At 41.5% G+C, this 19,917-nt stretch overlaps 1 protein-coding gene and 1 long non-coding RNA gene across 3 annotated transcripts in view; one reads left to right on the top strand and one right to left on the bottom strand.

Annotated features, from left to right (window-relative positions):
- The first annotated feature begins 1 nt into the window (after position 1).
- On the top strand, positions 2–13,313 carry PTGER2 (prostaglandin E receptor 2). Of its 2 annotated transcripts, XR_013386207.1 has the most exons (3): positions 2–1,113; positions 4,282–11,702; positions 12,220–12,356. XR_013386207.1 is itself a non-coding variant. In XM_077909295.1 (2 exons), the coding sequence occupies exons 1-2, from the start codon at positions 271–273 to the stop codon at positions 12,460–12,462; spliced, it is 1,086 nt and encodes a 361-aa protein (XP_077765421.1). In that variant the 5' UTR covers positions 30–270; the 3' UTR covers positions 12,463–13,313. The 2 variants fall into 2 exon arrangements, 1 of the variants encoding a protein (XP_077765421.1); XM_077909295.1 differs by lacking the exon at positions 4,282–11,702 and having other exon boundaries at positions 30–1,113; positions 12,220–13,313.
- The window catches only part of LOC144320588 (uncharacterized), a 66,376-nt gene continuing 54,528 nt past the window's right edge, over positions 8,070–19,917 (bottom strand). Inside the window, exons 2-3 of the long non-coding RNA XR_013386209.1 lie at positions 10,153–10,224; positions 8,070–8,324 (exon numbers count right to left, since the gene is read on the bottom strand). This is a non-coding gene — a long non-coding RNA (uncharacterized LOC144320588). The remainder of the gene's footprint in view (positions 8,325–10,152; positions 10,225–19,917) is intronic.

A 19,917-nucleotide genomic window follows, 5' to 3' on the forward strand; every position in this document is an offset into this window, starting at 1 on the left:
CCCCGGGTGTGGGCTCCTGGCTGCGGCGGGCGCGCGGACCCGCAGAGGAGCTCCGAGCGCCGCCCGGATGCTGCAGCCTAGCGGCGCCTCCGAGAGCAGCGCGAGCCCCGGGGCCGAGCCTGGCCGGGGCGCGCGGGGCGCCGGAAGGGGGCTCTGGACTTGGGTCCCTCCCCCTTCCCCGCGGCTTCCCCGAGCGCTCCTGCTCCCAGACTCTCCTCCGCCCAGGTACGAGCCGGGAGAGGAGGGCGTCTCTCCTCTTGGCCCTCCACCATGGGCAGTATCTCCAATAACTCGGGGTCGGAGGACTGCGAGTCTCGGGAGTGGCTCCCCTCCGGCGAGAGCCCGGCCATCAGCTCCGCGATGTTCTCGGCCGGGGTGCTGGGGAACCTCATCGCGCTGGCGCTGCTGGCGCGCCGCTGGCGGGGGGACGCGGGCCGCCGCGCAGGACGCGGGAACTCCATCTCCTTGTTCCACGTGCTGGTGACAGAGCTGGTGTTCACCGACCTGCTCGGGACCTGCCTCATCAGCCCCGTGGTGCTGGCTTCCTACGCTCGGAACCAGACCCTGATGGCACTGGAGCCTGAGAGGCGCGCGTGCACCTACTTCGCCTTCGCCATGACCTTCTTCAGCCTGGCCACGATGCTCATGCTCTTCGCCATGGCCCTGGAGCGCTACCTGTCCATCGGGCGCCCCTACTTCTACCAGCGCCATGTGACGCGCCGAGGCGGCCTGGCCGTGCTGCCCACCATCTACACGGTCTCTCTGCTCTTTTGCTCCCTGCCGCTGCTGGGCTACGGGCAGTACGTCCAGTACTGCCCCGGGACGTGGTGCTTCATCCGGCACGGCCGGACCGCGTACCTGCAGCTGTACGCCACCCTGCTGCTGCTTCTCATCGTCGCGGTGCTCGCCTGCAACTTCAGCGTCATCCTCAACCTCATCCGCATGCACCGTCGGAGCGGGAGGAGTCGCTGCGGACCCTCCTTGGGCAGCTGCCGGGACGGCTCTGGGACCCGCAGGAGAGGGGAAAGGGTGTCCGTGGCAGAGGAGACGGACCACCTCATTCTCCTGGCTATTATGACCATCACCTTCGCCATCTGCTCCTTGCCTTTCACAGTAAGTCAGCCCACTCCGTTTCCACAACCGAGCTCTGGACAGCCTTCTCACTCTCCCCTCTCGCGCCCACCCTTTCCACCGCCCCACCTTTGCAACGTTTAAAAATAGGTTCTGATTGTTGAGGTCCAGACCGCTTTCTCTGGCTTCCCACCTTTAGGCCACTTCTTTCCTCCCCTAACCCCGGCTGGCCCTTAGTGACTCTGTGCTAGTGATTCTCACACTCCATAGCAGCTCCCCCCACCCCCCCGGAAGGGATCCTCAGCCCTCCCCTAAGCCAGCCCAGACCCCCAAAGAGTTAAAAGCCGCTGTCTGCCTCTGCTAGCTCGGCTCCGGCTTCGTGCCCGAGGAGGCGGCCCCTTCCACCTGCCACCTGCGTGTGTGTGTCAGTTACAACCTTGACTTCCCTGAGCTGCAGTTCCCTCGAGGTGGTCCCCACCCACTGGTCCAAGTTCTCCTTGCTTTGCCTTGTTTCTGGCAACACAAAAGGTGGTACCCGACTCGCAGCATTCCAGCTGTCATGAAGAATGGTCCCAGGTGAGAAGGGTCCGTGTTGATAAGTTCAGAGCACTCATTCCTTGTCCTAAAAGTTCAACAAACACAGAGTTTATAAGTTTCCCAATTTACATATTACGAGCGTAACTCTTTGTGACCATAGGGGGATAAAAAATGTGGACATTATATTATGTCCCTAATGATAACTAAAGGAAAAGATGGGTGGCTTGGAGAAACTCCTTGCTCAGCTTTTGCGGTCCCTCTCAAGGAGGCATTTGTACCTTCTCACAAAACCTCCTCTTCATATCACTATCAGAAATATATACAGGTGTTTTTCAACGTATAGTCACGCACTTCATGAGCACAAAGCAACACACAGGAATGGCTGGTCCATCTCAGGGATGGGAAAGTCAGGATATCCAGCATATGCCATGACCCAGGAGGGCTGGGGGCAGCCTGGAAAACTGAAGACAGGAGCCCAGGCTGGAGGATGACTGCTATCCTGTTCCGGGGGCAGCTTAGCAGTTAGTTCTATGACACTGTGAGTTTGAGCCTTCTCAAGTATAACATAGATGGCAGGGCCAGGGAGGTGTCTGAGCATGTGTTGGCCTCTTATGGGGAGCCGGGGACTGGAAGTTGGAGTAGCCTCACTTTCCACTCTTTAAAAGAACAGGACTGACCCTACAGGGAGTAAGCAGTTGGCAGTGACTTCTTCCTGCCAGTCTTGGAGAAAAGAAAGAGATAGATAGTGCCTACCATTAGCAGGTCTGACCTGTTATCTTACTTTATCTTTATCTTACTTCTCGTCTCCATCACTGCTTTTGATTATCTTCATACTCTCATCGTCCGGGGTGAGAAAGGATACCCATCCTCCTAAATTAACTGATTCATAGCTATATTCTCTTCTTCCTGATCGCCACTATCCTCACACTTCTACCCCATTCTCCACCAGGGCAGAAGCTGACCTGAATCGATAAGTGACACGAAAGGACCCCCCTTATGAAACGAGGTAGCACCGTGGGAACCTGCCTCTTCCATTCCACCCTGAACCAGGGAGTTTGTGCAACAGAAAGGCTGTGTTGTAGAAACCGGCATGGCTTCTACGTGTTCCTTTTGTTTTACTGGTAGAAATTTTTGATGACGTATTAGATGTTAAATCAGTTTTTTTGGGTCGGGACTAAGACACAAAACACATATCTATGAGAGAAAGAATTTCCAGTTCCACTAAACAGCCTAGAATCCAATGTAGAGGCCATAAACCCTTTCTGAGTTGGGCAGTGCCAGTCTCGGTGAGAATTGTGAGGTCAGTTCCTAGAGTCTTGTGATTTTTGAGCATATATTTTAAAATACCCCCCACGCCAAGCCACTTAAATAGTTTGGGAATGGGCTCAGAGGGGACCACATGCTTGTGAAAAGAATTAGTATCCCTAAGTCCTTTAGGGGAAGAGAGCAGGAGGAAACGATCTCTGCTTTGATCATGACTACCCCACTGCAAAACATGGATTATAAAACATAAAGGCAGTGATTTTCAATGGGTTCCCCTGTTTTCAAGTAAATTTGCCTTTTATCATGAGAACTCAATCATTGCTGCATGTTGATTTTCAAGTCTCCCTGTGCATACACACAGACACACACACATTTATATTTATTTTCTCCCTTTATTTACTATTAAGCCAGGGGCAGCTCCAGATTTGCCAAATGGAAGGGGCTTAGAGCTAGAAGTCTGGTTAAAAGGAGTAGGGGAGTAGGAGGTTTGCTTTGAAGCTCTGTTTTTATTTAGATTGCCTGTTCATGGCTCGAGGATGCCCAATGAAGATTATGAGGGCACTTTATGATAGTGGCATTGACTCTATTCTCAAAGAGTAGGGGAAAAGCCTAGAGTGAACATAATCAGAAAGCCAGACATGTTGGTCCTTGTCTTGGGGCTAACATGGCATGTTATCCAGATGAAGAATGGATAACTCACTAGGCCCCAAACAGATATTTGAACCATACCTTAAATGGGAAGTATCAAATTGTCTTTTAATAAGGAAGTTTACATGGACCAGTAACTAATTTTATTTGTTAATAAATTATTGGTACTTGTTAGAACCTTTCATTTACATAGCACCTTAAACCTTATGAAATACTGTAGTAACTTGATTTCAGTGATCTCATGGAAGGCTTCTTTGATGATTCCGAAGTCATAGCTACTGTTTAGTGCATACATTCTGCTATTTCAGAATACTTGCACTGGCCCTGGAGGGCACGTTCCCCTTGTGTCCTTTTAGTCTCCTTGGCCCACACTAAAATTGTGGTCAGAAATAGCCTACACCAATCTCCCACACAAGGCAGGAATCATTTCCACACATCCTGACTGGGAAACTGTTAGACAAGGCAAAGACTTATGGTGGTCTTCAGAAATTCTTTTGTTCCTCTAACAGAACATAGGCACTCCAATAGAAGTACAGTTGAGCCACATATGGAATTTTAAGTGTTCTATTAGCCAAATAACAAAAAGTAAAAAGAAACGGTAAAAATTAATCAATATATTTTATTTAACCCAATATCCAAAATATTATCACTTCAAAATGTAAGCAATGTAAGTGATTATTAATGAGCTATTCCAACTAACTGACTTCCTTGTTCCCAGAAAGTACTAGCAATCTACTCTATCTCTGTCTGTTTCTTCCTCAGGATAACAGAGCTGCTTTCTATGTCCTTCAAAGGTGGGCCACACCACTGGCCCAGTAAAGAGGAGATTTCACAGCTGTGTACCCAGTGAGGTACCAGTCTTTTCCAGCACATCAGGAGTGAGGGAAGAAGAGGAGTGGGGAATTTAGGAAACCTGGAACTACTCAAGTCAGCCATTGTCCCAAGGTGTGGACAGGTTAGAATTACTGCTTCCTCCAAGAACACCAGTCTAGGACTTTTAATGTTTGGAAGTGAAAACTATCAAAGTGTAAAATGTCCAGCACCCTATAATGAAATCAACTTCAACCTTCAAGCCATAATATATTTTTTTAAGATTTTATTTATCTATTCATGAGACACAGAGAGAGAGGCAGAGACATAGGCAGAGGGAGAAGCAGGCTCCATGCAGGGAGCCCAATGCGGGACTCGATCCCAGGACCCTGGGATCATGCCCTGAGCCTAAGGCAGATGCTCAACCCCTGAGCCACCCAGGCGTCCCCAAGTTCAACTTTCAAATATCATTATTATCAGCAACACAACGGCTAACATTTTGCACCTAATGTTTATACACACTAACCCATTATCTTCACAACAACTGCAAAATAGATAGTATTATTATTTCTGTTTTACAGATATGGCAGATAATACCAAGGGTTCTACAGCTAGTGAGTGTTGGAGCTAGGGATCAAAGCCAGACAGTTTAAAAATGCGCAGAGCCTATCCCCTTAACCACAGTACTATAGGAAAAAAGTACTTACCTCAGGGGTTAACATGTGAAAAGATTAAACCAAGATATTCATAAAGGAATGGTAAGGATGTTATAAATATCTGGATCACTTTGTCTCAATTCCAACTTGTTAGCTTTTCCTTTTTTAAGATTTTATTTACTTATTTATTTATTTGAGAGAGAGAACACGCAGAGGGTGGGGTGGGAAGGAGCAGGGAGACTGAAAGAAACCCAAGCAGACTCCCTGCTGAGCACGGGGCCGAGGTGGGGCTCAATCCCACAGCCCTGAGATCAGGACCTGAGCCCAAAACAAGAGTCAACGTGCTCAACCGACTGAGCCATCCAGGCTCCCCTCAACTTGTTAGCTTTAAAAATGAAATGGCAAAGACCTTTTTTCCCATGCTGATCAAGGGGACTGAGCCAGGGCCAAGCGTGTGGTTCCTTTTTTCTTCTCCACAGTTCTATGAATTGAAAGGCTAAGACCAAGATTTGAGGAGATTGGCTAATATAAATGCTGGTCTAAATTAAGAAATAATCAGATTACCCTTCACATAAAATCTTCTGTTGGTACACATGAAACGTTTCTTATGAGATAAAAAAAAAAAAAAATGTTGTGGTTAGGAAATGGCGTTACTTCGGCTTCCCCATATGAAATCATGCATGGGACCAACAACATATTCCAAACTGTTTATGTACTAAAGGGATAGTGTATAAATTAATGAATTCCTCCTTATGTTGATCAGCTGTTGCCATCATTTCACAGAGATAAATAGAAACTTTTTTCCTGAAATGGAACAGAACACAGAAAATATATCAGACCATTCTTGCCTCAGATACTGTTTGTGTATTAATTTCCAACACAAGTCAAGTTACTTGGTCATTACTTTACCAATAGCTGTGGACAGCTGGTGGTCATTTTAAACTGCTTTCCATTTGGTGTTAGAATATTATTCAGTTCTGAAATTTCCACCTCCTGTTAGAATATTATTCAGTTCTAAAATTTCAAAAGTGAACCATTGCATCATTCTTTTTTTTTTAAAGATTTTTAAAATTTATTTATTCATGAGAGACACAGAGAGAGAGAGAGAGAGAGAGAGAGGGAGGCAGAGACACAGGCAGAGGGAGAAGCAGGCTCCATGCAGGGAGCCTGACATGGGACTCAATCCTGGGTCTCCAGGATCAGGCCCTGGGTTCAAGGTGCCGCTAAACCGCTGAGCCACTGGAGCTGCCCCCATTGCATCACTCCAAAAAGGATCTTTAGAAATCCTTTAGGGCTGTAATTTGTAGGCAAACCTGATTAGTGGAAAAATAATCTTAAAAATATAGAATAAACTCAAGTAAATAGTACTGGAGGTTCCTGTTCATTCCAGGAACTCTTTACTTAAAATGTAACATGAATGGGGGTTGTAAAACTCATGAAATCTGTTGATTATGTACCTGCAAAAAACCATAGTTCTAGTAAGGGTAAAAAAGAAATTCAGAACTCTCCATGCATAACCGTAATGAATTTGCTTGGTGATATTTTAAGTTATATTCATGAATTACTGGAAATCCCTTTATCATTTCTGCATCACCAATAATATATTTGGGGATTAGTGAAATCATTTTAAGACATGTGACCTTTTAAGAGAACATTTCTCTATATGAATGTTTTCATTTGACATCTTTTCCTTTGCCATTACAAAATGCGGGTTGTGAATAAAGACACTGAATCTTTAAAATTTAGACAGGAAGAACCATAGTCTTATTTCCAAAAAAGAAATTGTGCATTATGTCCACACCATCAGTCAAGTTGTTCATTGCTGCTATTTCAGATGATTAAGACCAGGTCCTCAGCTTAAAGAAAAATAGCTTCTATAGATGGTATATTTCTTTTCTTTCTTTTCTTTTCTTTCCTTTCCTTTTTTTTGTTTGTTTGTTTGTTTGTTTGTTTGTTTTGGCATGTCAAAAGCCCATCGCAGTATTAAGTTTAAAAAAATGGAATGGAAGGCAGCCCGGGTGGCTCAGCAGTTTAGCATCACCTTCAGTCCAGGGCCTGATTCTGGAGACCTGGAATCGAGTCCCACATGGGGCTCCCTGTATGGAGCCTGCTTCTCCCTCTGCCTCTCTCTCTCTCTCTGATTCTTATAAATAAATAAATAAAATATTTTTTTAAATGGAATGGAGTGGAAGAGAAAAGAAAAGAAAGAAATGGTGAGGGATTGATCTCCAGAGATATGGTATTTCAGGAAGACAAGTCACTTTTCACCTAAAGGTTTAAGACCCAGTTAATCTGCAACTTGGTCTGCTCAGTTTCCATGGCTTATCCTGTCCTCTATTTTGTAGCTCTCAACTTTAGCATTAACTGTCTTTTGTATCCAGCCCTGGGATCACCTGAAGCATGGGCAGGGAACACTCTTTAGTACTGAAGCCATATCTATGCCAGAATCTTTCCTTCCAAAGGGACATAAGCTCCTGTTCCCTCCACCACAAAGCACCTAGGATTTGGGGGAAAGGATTTCTTTAAAACATCATATACTGGAAAATAATGTCCCTCCAAAAGCTTCGTGTGTTTTTTTTAAAGATTTTATTTATTCATGACGAGAGAGAGGGAGAGAGAGAGAGAGAGAGGCAGAGACACATGTGGAGAGAGAAGCAGGCTCCATGCAAAGAGCCTGACCGAGTCCGTGGGACTTGATCCCCAGACTCCAGGATCACGCCCTGAGCCAAAGGCAGACACTCAACCACTGAGCTACCCAGGTGTCCCCAAAAGCTTTGTGTTTAAAAAAAATTTTTTTTGAAGTATAGCTGACACCAAAAGTTTTTTAAAAAATGGGTTGTATAAAGCCATAGCCAGGACACCCAAATGACTTTCACTAGGCAGGTAAACATAAAATAACATATAATAAAATCCTCTGCCTGCAATTTAACTGTGCAAAGTATGAAGGAAAGAAAAGCTCCAAAGAAAGACAAGTAGATATGACCATGGTTTTCCAGACTATAAACAGGAACAGCCATACCCACAAATCCTTGTGACACCTTTGCAAACAAGGCTCTTAAAAAACTCTAATAAGTTAGTGTGACCTTCACATGAGACTTTACATCATAGGCTTTTTTTTTTAAGATTTTATTTAATTATTTGAAAGATAGAGCACAAGTGGAAGGAACAGCAGAGGAGAGGGAGAAGCAGGCTCCCTGCTCAGCAGGGAGCCAGATGCAGGACTCGATCCCAGGACCCCAGGATCATGACTGAGCCAAAGGCAATTGCTTCACCAACTGAGCCACCCAGGCACCTCACATCACAGGATTTATATGTAGAAGGTGGTAGTTTGTGTAGTAGCTAAAAGGGAAAAAAATTTTTTAAAGATTTTATTTATTTATTCATGAGAGAGAGAGAGAGAGAAGCAGGCTCCATTCAGGGAACCTGATGTGGGACTTGATCCCAGGACTCCAGGATCACACCCTGGGCTGAAGGCAGGTGCTAAACTGCTGATACACCCGGGAATCCCCTAAAAGGAAAGTTTTGATCCCATTGCTTGAGTGTGGCTCCATGGCTTTCCTACTTACCTGGAGTGTGATTTGGGATATGGTAACTAATCTCCTAGGCCTTGATTTCCTCCTTACTAAAACAGGAATAATAATATTTTGCAAGTTCGTGTAAGGATTAAACAAGAAAATTTACAAATTGCTTAGCCCCATGCCTGGCACACATAGTTCTTCAATAAATATTAACTGCTATCTCCATAGGGTTCAATTTCCAAAGGAAAATCAGATTGCATACTAATGATCAGGGGCTGAATCCTAGAAGCTCAAAATCATTTGCTTGACCAGGTCTAAGTGGAGCTTTTGTTTTTAAGTGTAATAATTGAATAATTTTAAACTGTTTCAGATGTTGGGTAAAGGTTCTAAAACAGAGGTTCTCAAGCTTAGCTGCACATTAGAATCACCTAGGTTGATTTAAAAACCTTGATACCCATGTTACAGCCCCAATGAATTAAATCAGAGTCTCTGGGGGTGGGAGCAAATCATCAGAGTAGTCTTAACAATCCTCAGGTGATTTCAATGAACAACCAAATAAAGTTCTCATTTGCTCTAAAATTCTGAAACCACGATGAAGTTGCATTGACAGTAGGAAAGTAGCTCAGAAGAAGAGTCCCACATCAGTGACAAGATGAAGATTTCTGTGGGAGGCTGAAAGGATTCTATAGAAGATGAATCTAAGGAACACTGATTTTCATCTGTACCACTTTGTAGGTGTCAAACTATATTCTTAGCAAAGCCCTATAGGGAGAGCCTGTCCTAAGAAATTAAAACTCATTTGACTTGTTTAGATTTTTCTCTTAGCAAGTTTATTAGTGGTATATGCAAACATGTGTATAAACTCTGTCAGCCTCTGAGGCTGAATTCCAGAATATCACTGAAACACCATTAATTAATTAATTGACATGTCAATTTATTGTCAGCCTTTAATTAAAATCTAGGATCAGCTGGAGTTTAAAGAGAACTGTGGAGTTATGGTTTCATGAGTACAGGGTTTCAGTGTAGGATGATGAAAAAGAGGTTCTGGAGATGGATGGTGGTGATGGTTGCTATTCTTTTATGTGACAGCCAGTCAGGGACAGCCACAAGAAGAGCACAGGAGAGGCCTAGGAAAATAGTTTATCATACTTCCAGGTCCTAGACACAGGAAACACTGCCTAACACCAGGGCCACAGGGAAAGTAGTACTGTGGGTCAGGAGCCAGAAGAGACAGGAGTTGGAGGACAGCCTGGGCTTCTGCAGGGATAGAGGGCCAGAGGGAGGGGCTCTAGCTTCGTTACTTCGCATATCAAAGGACTGCTCCTGGATGAGCCCCCAGCTTTCTCTTAAGAATGGCTAGCCCTGGGGGGAGGAGCAGCCTCTTCCCAGCCAGAAAGCTTTTAAGATGTCAAAACATCTTGCTATATGGAAAATAAAGAACCTAGCCAATACAGTTGCAAACAATATAAATGTACTTAATGCCACTGATTACACACTTGAAACATGATTTAAAGTGATAGATTATATGCTATGTATATTTTGCAATTAAAAACAAACCCAAGATCCACAATGTCAAAAACAGTGAACTCTAGGCAAGAGACAAGAACCAAAGGGGGGAAAATGGGGAAGTGGAAAAAGACAAAACTTACATCGGGAAATTAAAGGGTCACTTCTCCCAGCGTAAAAGAAGACGTTGTCTTCTACAAAATCTTGGTCACCTCCTGAAATGCAAATTTTAAGCATTTCTAAAAATGACCCAGCATAGTGGGATGAAAGGGAAAGGAAACAAATAGTACAGAATTGCTTCATCCCCTAAAACCATTTTTCACTTCTCATTGCTCTGTGACACTCTAACGACATCAGGAACTATGATACTGTACAGGTCATGCACCACTGAAAACCTGGCTCATCTCCATGTGTGACATTGGAATGCTGAGCCCTCTGTACACTGCCCATTATGGCTGGCTAATTCAATGTCATCGTATGCTTTGGTGAAGCTCGATCATGAACTGCTCTACAGACCTTTTCTCCAACAGAGTGTCAATTGTATGTGTGTGTAGGAACTAATATATTTGAATTTACTAGACTTTTTGTACAGTATTGTCCTGAATTTCTAAAATCCCAAATCACTCCTTAGATATATCATCTAAGTACTATTTCTCAGCCAAAATCATTTGGTTGACAAGAAAATTATTGCTTCATTGTGTATTCCCACCTAACTTTCCTCTTCTCTGTATAATCAGGGAAATCTACCATCACTTCTAATTTTTCCTTATTCATGTGCCAATTCTTTCCTCCATTCCCTATTCCAAGATTTCTCTGGCATAAACACCTATGGCTGCCAAACCTTCCTGCTCTTGTCCTAACGTAAGCAACCAAAAGATGACTACTCTTGTCCTTCCCTCTAATTTGCTTTGTATATCCACTTGCCAGATTCTTACAAAATAAGTACTAGGGGAAAAGGAAATAAACCATTCCTTTTTCTGGCAAAGAAGCATGGAGGAATGAAGTTGTAGCTCTCTAACTCATATGTTCCCACTGGTAAGAAAGTCCCTAGAGCATTATAAAGAACTGATTTCAAAGACTGGGTACCAGGGGCACCTGGGTGGGTTAGTCAGTTAAGCATCTGTCTTCCCCTGGCATCATGATCCCATGGTCCTGAAATCAAGTCCTGAGTTGAGCTCCCTGTTCAATGGGGAGTCTGCTTCTTCTCTCTCTGCCCACCACCCTCAACTCACCCCTACCACTCCTGCTCTCTCTCAAATAAATAAATCTTAAAAAAAAAAACTGTATATGATTTCCATTTGTTTCCCTCTTTTCTGTAAGCTATGTGAAGTGTTTGATCTTTATTGAGCATGTACTATCCTTTAAATCTGACCAAAAAGTTGCATTGATCCCAAAATGCATAAGGAATCAGATGAGAGCTGGTATACCAGTTTGAAAACATCAGTCAGCATGCAAAGATGTGTCAGGTTTCCAGCATTTAGGACATTGTTCTAAAGGCCTTTGTTCTAATATAGGCTATCTGAATGTAACCCACGGTTGGGCACCTTCCTAGTGTCAAGGACGTTGGAATTTATGTCCTGAGTCTGCCGGCTGAGCAGCCTTGGGAACTTGGGCAAGTCTCCTAACTTCTCTGCATGTGGATGTCTTCACTGGTAATCTGGAAATATGGACAACATTGTAGGGTACTTACTGAGTGAGCATTGTTTTAAATAACATACACATAACACTTCCTGTCATCTTCCTAACAAACCTAAGAGGTAGATATTGCTATCATTATCACCCATTTTAAAGATGTAGAAACTAAGGCACAAATAAGTTAGTTTTCTTTCCAATGGTTCCAAAGTTATATATGAAGCCAGAATTGAACCCCAGGCAGTCCCATGTCCAGAATCCATGCTCTAGGTACCTTCTCTCACTGAATTGTGATCATTAAATCAGATTAGAGATTTGGATGTAAACGTAACATATTGTTATTACCTCTCCTGAAGTTTACTTCCTCATCTGTCAAAAGGAGACAATACTTACATTTCAGAGTTTTTGTCAGAATAAACATATGAAAGAAGACTGAAATTTTGCTACCTAGCTGTCACCACCCCTGGCATACGAAAAAACATGTTTTGCTCTTAAATATTAAGAAATTGCATGTGATCTAAGCCTGTCCACTGCTACAATATAAAACTAATATCATTTTTCCTTTTTACTTCTTACAGATTTTTGCATATATGAATGAAACCTCTTCACGAAGAGAAAAATGGGACCTCCAAGCTCTTAGATTTTTATCGATCAATTCAATAATTGATCCTTGGGTCTTTGCCATCTTTAGGCCTCCTGTTCTGAGACTAATGCGTTCAGTCCTCTGTTGTCGGGTTTCATTAAGAGCACAAGATGCAACACAGACTTCCTGTTCTATACAGTCAAACGCCAGTAGATTGACCTTTGTCGACACTAGTTAGAAGTGCTTCATTAGCCAGACTCTGGAAGATCATTTTGAAATGGCTCCTTGGTGAAATGAAAAAAGTAAGTTTATAAACCAAATGAAGCCACCTAATAAGACAGAGTAAACAAACATTTCAGCAGTGGTTTGGGCTACAGAGGTGCTGAGAAGGCGTTTCATGGAAAGGGTCAGAAGGATCCATAAAACCTACCCGCAATGAGCAGGTTAGTTGGTCTTTAGATGAAAAAGACCAGTTTTCAGATCCAGTTTCCTTTTGATTTAAGCTTTCCTGTTGAGTGAGAAAGTATGTGGTTTTGTGATTTGTTTAAAGCCCTAAATAGTTACTGTATTTTCTATTTTAATCTTCTATGCTACTGCTGTTATAAACATGCAGTGTATAGTCAGACAAGACAAAACTTCATGTGTATCTTCTAGGAAGATGATACATGGAAGCAACTAAGACTGGTGTCCTGTGATTGCTCAACAACTCTTTGGCCAATGAATTTGGAAATCACAGGCACTTTGTACCATCATATTTGTGTATGTGGGTGGACTCTCTGGTCACTATGGTATTATGGGTGGAGCAGTAGGCTCAGCTGGTTAACATCACCTTTTCAATAGTCCTCCAGAAGCTTTGTGTCAACGTATTAGGTTATTTATTTTATAATGCCCATTATGTTAAAAGTAATCAAGAACACTTTTGGAATTTTCTTCTCAACAAGAAATAATAGGTTATTAAGAAAGTTTTAAATTCTGATTGATACTCTTCATTCTGTTTCCAGGGAGGGGCTATGTGGCTATGTCTAAAGCTAAATATTAGAATAAAAACTGAAAAATCTGGTCAATTCTCAATAAACCATGAAACTCTTCTATTGTTCCTGTTGAGACTATGACTAACGTATACTTGATAAGATGACTGTATTGTAGCAAAATTCATGCATCTACATTTTTATCCAGGAAGCATGGTTTGACTCATTCTATATAGGAAATCATACAACAGTGAGTCATATCTTAATATGTTTCTAAATCTAAATGTTTGGCATGGTATAAACCTGACATCAAAATATTTCAGTGAATTTGCACTGTTTAATCATCTTAGTTACTGTACAAACTCATCTGAAATGTCACGAAAATAAACTATGAAACAAAAATTTCAAAATGGAATAGTATTTGATAAATTTCCCCAAATAACAATTTCTAGAGCATAGTATTTTTTAATGAGATAAAAGTGGAAAACTTGTATTTATTTTGGCAGATTTTTAAAGTGTGGTTGCATTTAGATGTTAAAATATTCAGTATAGTACTTGGTATTTAGAGGATATTTTTTCCTTATAGTATGATCTTCAAAAGAGTAGAACCACCTTATTTATTTATTTATTTATTTTACAGTGAGTGTTATTACAGGATAGCTATTATTTAAAAAAAAAAAGGCGATGTTAGTTTTTTCCAAAGTTTCACCAAATTGCTTACGCAAAACCATTTCCTATAAGTAGTTATCAAACTAGGTAATCACTTAAAGTGATTCCAAACCAATCTAGCATCAGACACAATCTATGTCAAATCAGTTCTTATTTTTAAAAGAGCAAATAAATGGTTTGCTTTTCTACTAACTTAAACAAACCAGGCAAAATTTAACTTAACTGAAATCTGGACATATAAATAAATCTTTCCTGCACACAAGTATTCTACAGTTAAGAAACTGTTCTAAATAAGACTAATTATTCTCATGGGTAATTCATAAACATAAAATTCTGAAGTTACTTTGAATCTGGAAGATTGATTTCTTTTATCAGATGACTGTTTTTTCCTCCAAATGAAAATGTTAACTATAATCCTCACTCCACCTCACCACCCTCCAAAAATTCTGATATAATGCCTGAGAACTTAAAAAAAAAAAAAAAGGCACACTTGGACATCGTATCACTAGTGGGAGCACAATAATTTACTCTGGGAGCCCAATATATATGTTAAGCCATTTATTTAAGAAAAGGTTTAGCGCCTGCCTTTGGCCCAGGGCGCAATCCTGGAGTCCTGGGATCGAGTCCCATGTCAGGCTCCCGGCATGGAGCCTGCTTCTCCCTCCTCTTGTGTCTCTGCCTCTCTCTCTCTCTCTTTCTCTCTATGTCTATCATAAATAAATAAACCTTTAAAAAAAAAAAAAAAAGAAAGGTAGATTTCTAGAGCTTTGTTTCCTAATATACTCCTCCTGTTTCTTGCACTGTGTTAAATGGCTAAATCTTGTTTGATTTGAATATACAAGAAGGAATTGAATGTAAAAATCCTATTACCTAATATTAATTGCAACTTAAAGGTAATGGAAAAAATTACTTAGAATAGATATATAAATATTTCCTTTCTAAAAAAAACCCATCACATCAGACGAATCTGTTTACATTCACTGACTCATTTTCAAATTAAATAAAAAACAGAGCTTAGCCTGGTATATTAGAGAACTGAACTGGGATAAAAGAAGACCTGAATCTCAACATGATTTGGACCCATGACAACCCAGAGCCAGAGAAAAGCTCTAGAAGTAGTACCATCCCTAAACCACCAGGCTGGCAGAGGCTATAAGCAGTGGGAAGGAAAAATCTGGTCTGGATCACTACATTCTCATTGTAATTCAGTTACATTTTTGGCATCCCTGTCTGCTCATGCCAGTGCACTTTGAAAAGGTTAATGCAATGTTAGCTGTGATTTGAATCAAGAAAAAATATATATATTCAGTTTTAAAATTTGATAACATTGAAAGGCAGGGGAAGACAATTAGCTTGCACTTTTGTAAAGGTTTGTTTCTTTCATTTAGCCAAAGCTAATGGTTTTCTGAATTTAGGAAGAGCCCTCTTTTTGAATCATTTACAGATGGAGAAGCAGTCTTCTCTGCAAATGAGAAGTTTATATGTATGGACATAAAATGCCTACTCATCCAGGTGGTGTTGCAACTTAAGTATTTGATGACTACCTTATGCATCATCCTTTAACTTCATTGGATTTCCTCTCCAAGTACACATTTATAATCACCAATCACCTAACAGCATTATAATTGATTTTTTTAACTTACAAAGCATTTTTATTACTGTAAATGCACACTATGAAAATAAATATTATTTTAGCTATTCAGAAAAGCTTTAGTCTTATACAGGGGACCAAGGACATGTACTGGGCATTAATTTTTATTTCAGAAAGTTACTTTTTTTTGGTAGCTTTTACAATTCTTTTAATTAATTGTTAAGTAAATTTTCTTGAATTACACTTTTTATTCCCTATAAAATGAATGTACTATTAAAGTCCAGTTTGGGTGGTTTAATTCTGTGATTCAAGTGTTTCTTTTTTAAAATCTGCCACGAGTCAAATCAGCGAAGTTTCTAGCAAAAAAGAGATGGCATGCTTCAAAGAGTTACCAAAGACTGTCGAATGAAAGGAGTATTTACAGTGGGGTGGGCAGACTTAAGGGAATCAACAAAGTTATGGTGGGACAGCCAGGGTGGCTCAGTGGTTTAGCGCCGCCTTCAGCCCTGGGCGTGATCCTGGAGTCCTGGGATCGAGTCCCACATCTCGCTCCCTGCATGGAGCCTGCTTCTCCCTCTGCTGTCTCTGCCTCTCTCTCAACCTGTGTCACTCATGAATAAATAAATAAAATCTTCAAAAAAAAAAGTTATGGTGAGACATCCCTCACAAGCTCTTCCACTTCTCTGCCTGAAGGGACAAGGGAGGAGCAGTTACCTGAAAGGAGCTTTAGAAGATGGCACCCAACTGGAGCTGTAGCCTTAAGTAGGGAAGCAACAGCTGTTGCCCAACCACAGAGAGGGAACAAGGGGACTACCTTCCTAGAGAATCTCTCCTCCTACTCTCTACTCATATGCCTATTTCCCCCACTGGCCAAACCCAACTATAATCCACACATCAGGAGACCCTGGTTAAAGCAAAAATGAAGGCCTTATTACAGGGGCAGAGAGATTTAGAGGGGAAGTGGAGAATATCCAGCAAAAGTCAGTTAAAAATATGTTCTCCCTTTTTTAAGTTACACCAATACAAAAATTGAAACCACAAAGTAAGCAGCTTCTCTTCCTGCCTTCTACTCCAAATATCCCCTAAAAGCTTGAGAACTAGGAATCAGCCCCATATGTATGAAAGGGGGTAAAATATTATTGATTCCTTCATCAAAATATTGGTTCTAAGCCCTGCTCTCCTGTGCCTCAGCATTTACATGTATCTAACTTTGAAAGCATATGATTTTATATAATTGGAGAAACAGAAGGGGATCAGGGGTGCCTGAGTGGCTCAGTTGATTAAGTGTCTACCTTCAGCTCAGGTTATGATCACGGGATCCTGGGATGAAGCCCTGCATCAGGCTTCCTGCTCAGTGAGGGGCCTGCTTCTCCCTCTTCCTCTGCCACTCCTCCTGCTCATGCTGTCTAAAATAAGTAAATAAAATCTTTTTTTAAAAAAAAATAAGGGGGATGAGACCAGAGCATCTTTGTGTTTTCCCCTACCCATAGCAATATAGCTATCCCTAGGCAGTACAAAGAGAGAGAACCATGTATGCTGGTCTAGAAATGAACTGGAGCCTCATTTTTAAGAAGGACCACTAGAGTGAGAAAAATCAGGAAAAACCTCACTTAGGGGCACCTGAGTGGCTCAGTCTGTTAGGCATCCAATTCTTGGTTTCAGCTCAGGTCATGATCTCATGGGTTGTGAGATCAAGTCCCTCATCAGTCTCCATTATCAGTAGGGAGTCTGCTTGAGGATTCTCTCCCTCTGCCCCTCTGCCCACTCATGCACTCTCTCTCTCTCATAAATAAATAAATCTTTAAAAAAAAGAAAAAGAAAACCTCACTTAACAGTGCAGGGCAGGTCATTCCCAAATTTAACATAGCAGGGATGAGTCTATACAGCTATAGTAAAGAAAGAGAGTATGTAGCAATTCAGCAATTCTGCATAGTTTCAAATGCTGACAAAAGTGCAAGGAAAAAGAAAATTTTAACAAAATGGAAAAAGAGTAAACAAAGTTTGACTTCCAAACCATCTGTCAAAGTTGCCCTTTCTACTACCACAGTATCTGTCTCTACACCTCCTTCACTCACCTACTTTCATCCCCTTCCAGAACACACCTTTCCTAGCACAAACCGTCTCCTCTCTGCCCACTACTGGGGCCCGTGTCATCCTTGATGAACACACTCAACCTTTCTCCTGTCAAGAAATTCCAGATTTATTCAGGAATTTACCAGACTGCTGAGGCTTTTTCAGACAAATTATTTAACTCTCTGACTCTTTGTTTCCTTGTTTATAATATAAGGGTAATGAAATTATCTACCTCTTCAATTATTTTGAAGCTCAAATGAATAAATACATGCAGGACATTCAGCTCAGTGCCTGAACATGGTAATTGCGAATAAAGTTAGAGATTAGTATTATCCTACACACTCAGTTCAGTGGCCCCTCTGACCTCTTCATGCACATCTGGCTCAGAGTGCTCATTCCTGGCGGGAATTGTGGTACTAGAGGTCATGGTATCTATTTGTTGATTCTGGCTAATTATCAAGAATAATGGTGATAATAACCATGTCGGACAATTTTGTATTTCAAAGAATGCAATGCAGATTGGCACACATGGGACAGTGTAGAGGAATGTGTAATCATGAAAGAGAGGAGACCAAGAGACATAGAAGGGCAACAGGACACATAACATGGCTCCTGTCCCCTCAACAGAACCAAGTAGGGGAACTTGAGGGATAGCACCTGAAACATTATTCAAACAGGATATGTTATGTGTTGGAAACCCTCTATCACACAGCTGAAACTGAGGGGTGCCAGGGTGGCTCGTCGGTTAAGGTTCTGACTCTTGATTTCAGCTCAGGTCAGGGTCTCAGGGTCGTGAGATCAAGCCCTGACATCTGGCTCTGAGCTCAGCGAGGAGTCTGCTTGAGATTTTCTCTCTCCCTCTCCATCTTCCTCTCGCCCTACTCACTCTCTCTCTCTCTCTCAAATAAATAAATAAAATCTTAAAAAAATAAAAACCTGCAACTGAGCAGATTTCATTTACACATCATCTCCAAAGATCCCCAGAATAAATCCAACCCATGTGCCACAGATGACCTTTCATATTCCCAAAAGCAGCCCCAGGACTTCTCTAGGCAAATATCTCTGATTACTTCTGCTGTCACTTATGTGACACCTCACCATTTTGGTGCCTCCCCCAAATCTTATCCAAGTTATCAATGTCCACCTTAATTTACTGGGCCAAAACCAAACATGAATACATAATTCTAAATCAGTCTTATCAGTACTGAGTTCAGAGATTTCAGTTGCTGGCTTGCTCTGAACATTATATTCCTATTAATGAACCTGAGTATTACAAACTTTATTAACAATTAGGTCATACCATTATGACCTTCATTTCATTGTTCATTTCAACAAATGAAACCAGCACGGTGTTCCACTTTACATAGAGGAAAACAGCACAGGGGTGAAGTGGGTTCCTCACTAAGGACATTCTCATAAGATCCCCCTTATGATTATGGTGCTGATCCTGCCACCTGACATCACACAGCCATTTGATTTAATTGGTTTAACTGACCAATACTCATCTTGGTCCTAAAAGGATGCATGACAAATCATGAATTAAACATTTAAAATTCAACAGCTGTACACTTACACCTTTGAGGACACAGGTGAGACTATCTTTCAGCTTGAAGAAAGCTTCTTAACACATCCACATTGTGAAGAGCCCAGAGGAAAGGCCAGGAAGCCTTAGGCTTTTGAAAATCCAACGTTAACTTCTCATGTTTTTAAAAATACCTGACCTCCTGTTACTTGTAAAATGAAAGACACATAACCAAAACACAGTGGGCTGTGTACTGTAGTATAATACTCTGACCTGTAAAAATAAATCTTGCTGGTATAAGAAGGCATTCCAATAAAAGAAGTACAAGCTTAACTATGAACTAGGGATCTTTATTCTCTTGACTACCTATTATGGTGATCAGGGACTCAGATGCCCACTTCTAAAAGGGAATACTAGCTTAAATGTTCACATCTGTCCATGAAATGCCAGTTTGGAAAACTAAGGAAGGTGGAGTACAGAGTCCTGTCCTCCTTCTACAGATTTCTTCTGTGTTTTCAATTATAGTGAACCACAATGATTGCAAAGAAATACTAAGTGAGGAAACACAATTATCCTGTGTCATCATTATTAATAGTTTTATTTTAAATGCCTTGACTTTAGTTTATGTATTTGACCATGCTAAAATATTACTATTTGAAATCCTTTGTAATAACAATTTGGAATTAAAGGCTGCCTTTAATAAATGATCTTCTCCCAGACAGCCATGGCTCAACTCTTCACTTCCTCATCTTCAAAATTTTACCCCAGCGATAGCTTGTCAGTGAGGCCTTTACAGACTACCTTTCCTAAAATTGCACCCACACACACACACTCCTCATTCCCTTTACCCGATTCTGTCCTTTCCCAATA

This window comes from Canis aureus, chromosome 9, assembly GCF_053574225.1.
Source record: "Canis aureus isolate CA01 chromosome 9, VMU_Caureus_v.1.0, whole genome shotgun sequence".
Taxonomy (NCBI): domain Eukaryota; kingdom Metazoa; phylum Chordata; class Mammalia; order Carnivora; family Canidae; genus Canis; species Canis aureus.